At 42.2% G+C, this 2881-nt stretch overlaps 1 protein-coding gene across 1 annotated transcript in view; it reads right to left on the bottom strand.

The window, feature by feature from the left end:
• The window catches only part of LOC106535847 (glutamate receptor ionotropic, kainate 2), a gene marked incomplete at both ends in the record, with an annotated part of 39447 nt that overhangs the window by 6705 nt on the left and 29861 nt on the right, over positions 1 to 2881 (bottom strand). Inside the window, 1 exon segment of the mRNA XM_014032975.1 lies at positions 1356 to 1528. Within this exon segment, the coding sequence (XP_013888429.1) occupies positions 1356 to 1528 (173 nt within the window).

Raw genomic sequence — 2881 nt, 5'->3', positions numbered from 1 at the left:
GGGTTAAGCTGAGTTACACCCACTCTCCAAGATCAATCTGGAAACATGACTCAGCATGATATTGCTCTTTTGGAATAAAAAGGGATCTGCTTCTCCTTAGAGGCAAGCCGCTGGTTTTAATCAGCAGCCAACATGTTGCTGCTGCTGCCAGTACATTCCAACTGGAACCAGACCAAGCACTCTAACATTTAACACTTCTACAGTCCTGGTGGGAATAAAACACCAGAACTCTGATTCTGCCGTCTCCCACTCACAATCCTTCTTCGGCTTGTTGTCTCTTTCATCCGTCCCCCTTTTCTCATTCCTCTCCCCTCCCATACTGCTGTTCCTCCTGATTCCTTTTCACCAGTGGGCTGACATTTTTGGCCACGTTCCCAGATAAGAGCGTGGCATGAAAGCAGTGTGGAGGAACAGTTATTACAGGCAGTGTGCTCTGATCAGAGAGGTTTCAGATTACAGTGACACAGACTCTTATCATGCCTAGGGTTCATTTACAATGCAGGGCATAAAGGTTTTGTATTTGATTATTCCAGGATAACTGGAAATAAGGAAAACTACTGCATATCTAATCTAACAGCTCTATTATGTTTAGTGCAATGCTTTTTACTGTCACTCACTTTGAGGGTTTAAAAAGAAACCTGTCAGAAGAGTAAGATAATTTCTGAATAAAATAAAAAAAAACATATCCACTAAATAATTTCTATTGTTTAAGACAATGTTCCTGGTTCTCGCAATGGTAAAATCTTTAAAAATCACAGATTAAACCCTTTCTAGTTTATACGGAACGTCACTGATTGAGATTTTCAATACAGAAGTCTTTTTGAAAGTAATAATCCATAACATATATAAATTACTCATCACCTTACATGTCAAAGTTTTAAACTGCATTCTTGCACAATCAGTTAGTGCCCAGAGTGTTAATGGGGATGACTCTCAGCTATTATTACATACAATTTCAGCTCATTATCTGTAAAATTAATAACTGAATTATAGCCATTTTTGTATTACTAAGATCAATCGGCTGTGGTGGCCATCTTGAATCATGTTGACTCTAAAGTTTAATCAGTTGTAAATGTAGATATGGTTAATACTACTAATAAAACTTTCAGAGAGCTTACATAAAATCATGGTTGGACTACATGGTTAAGTTTTGTGAACACAACAAACTTGCACACCAACACAAGCAATTAAATGATTGCCTGCCTTTCATAGCAGATGGTGATAAAAATACAAAGCATGTGTTTTCGTTTGGCCCGGTAAGCCATCATCAATAAATAATTGGCTCCATTTAATCTCAAAGATGCAGCAAGACATTTTATCATTTACCATGGATTCACTTTTTACAAGAAACTCACAGTCATGAAGCCGTCCAGTAGACCAGAGTCAGGTTTTGGTGGAGCCTGCAGTCTCTCCATGGACCACTTTTCAATGATGGACGCTACCTGGCTGTTCTCAGTGTTGAGAATCCTAAAGCCCGTCATGTTCACACCACTAAAGCGGTAAGGCTCCACGTCCAGTGCAAACAAATCCTAGAAAGAAAATAAAGTGCAAAAACATCAGTAACCAAGTGTTAACTCAAAAATCCACAGCACTGAAAAATAATAATACTTAAATCTGAGTGAAAAATGTTTTGAATATGTGCAGACATATACAAATGTGGGTTAATTTGCTGTTCTTAAAGAGACTTAATCTTTGCAATAAAGTCATGTTTCAGGCAATTCTTTGATCTTAATGGTTCCCCAGGTTCCATTAAGCTTTTCTGTCATGTTAGGTTAGGTTTCAGGACCATAAAAAGCCGACACAGAAGCTGAGTCGGAGGGGAAAACAAACTTAAAGGCTGTTTAATATCAAAAGAGTCCAGGCACCAATTAAAATATTGGTGGAGAGCAGGAACTAAATAAGGAGGTGGGAAAAAAATGAGAAAATGACATATTCACAAAATAATCCAGTTACATCAAATAGTGTAAACACATGGAGCATATTTCCTTTGTAAATACAGATCAATGTGGACCTGAACGCACACGAGACACGTCCCTCAATATACCTTCATTTAAATATGCAAATAGATGCAAACATGTCCTCTTCTCTGGACAATCAAAATATCATGTCTACACGTAGCAGGTGGATCACAGATTTCTTGACAGAACAGAGTCATTGTGTGTAGCTGGGGAAAGTTGTCTTGGACACACAGACTATAAGTACAGGATCTCCACAGGGCTGTGTTCTTTCCCCTCTGCTCTTCTCCCTGTACACTAACTGTTGCACCTCCAGCCATGACTCTTTAAAACTTATTAAGTTTGCAGACGACACCACCCTCATCGGGCTCATATTGGATGGTGATGAGTCTGCCTACAGCAGGGAGGTGGACCAGCTGGTGACCGGCTGCAGCAGCAACAACCTGGAGCTCAACACCCAGAAAACAGTGGAAATGATTGTGGCCACAGCCCCTCTGCCCCCATCACCACTGTAGCCTGCTACCGGTTTCTCGGCACCACAATCACCCAGGACGTCAAGTGGGAGCCGACCATCAGTTCCCTCATCAAGAAGGCACAGCAGAGGATGTACTTCTGGTGACAGCTGAGGAAAGCTAAGCTGCTGGCCAGGCTGATGGTGCAATTCCACATGGCCATCATTGAGTCCATCCTCAGCTCCTCCATCACGGTATGGTATGGCGGGGCCACTGCCAGGGACAGACACAGACTGCAGCGCGTTGTGCGCTCTGCTGAGAAGGTGATCAGCTGCAGCCTCCCATCTCTCCATGACCTGTACGTCTCCAGGACTGTGAGGCGAGCAGGTGGTGTAGGGGTCACCTCGAGTGAAGAAACAAGATTTACTGCCTCGAAGCAGGCCTCAGACAGGACTGATGAGAGGACAGGAACTC

This window comes from Austrofundulus limnaeus, unplaced genomic scaffold (assembly GCF_001266775.1).
Source record: "Austrofundulus limnaeus strain Quisiro unplaced genomic scaffold, Austrofundulus_limnaeus-1.0 Scaffold1590, whole genome shotgun sequence".
NCBI lineage: Eukaryota > Metazoa > Chordata > Actinopteri > Cyprinodontiformes > Rivulidae > Austrofundulus > Austrofundulus limnaeus.
The sequence above is the reverse complement of the archived record's forward strand: the minus strand, read 5'-3'. Positions and strand labels throughout refer to the sequence as shown.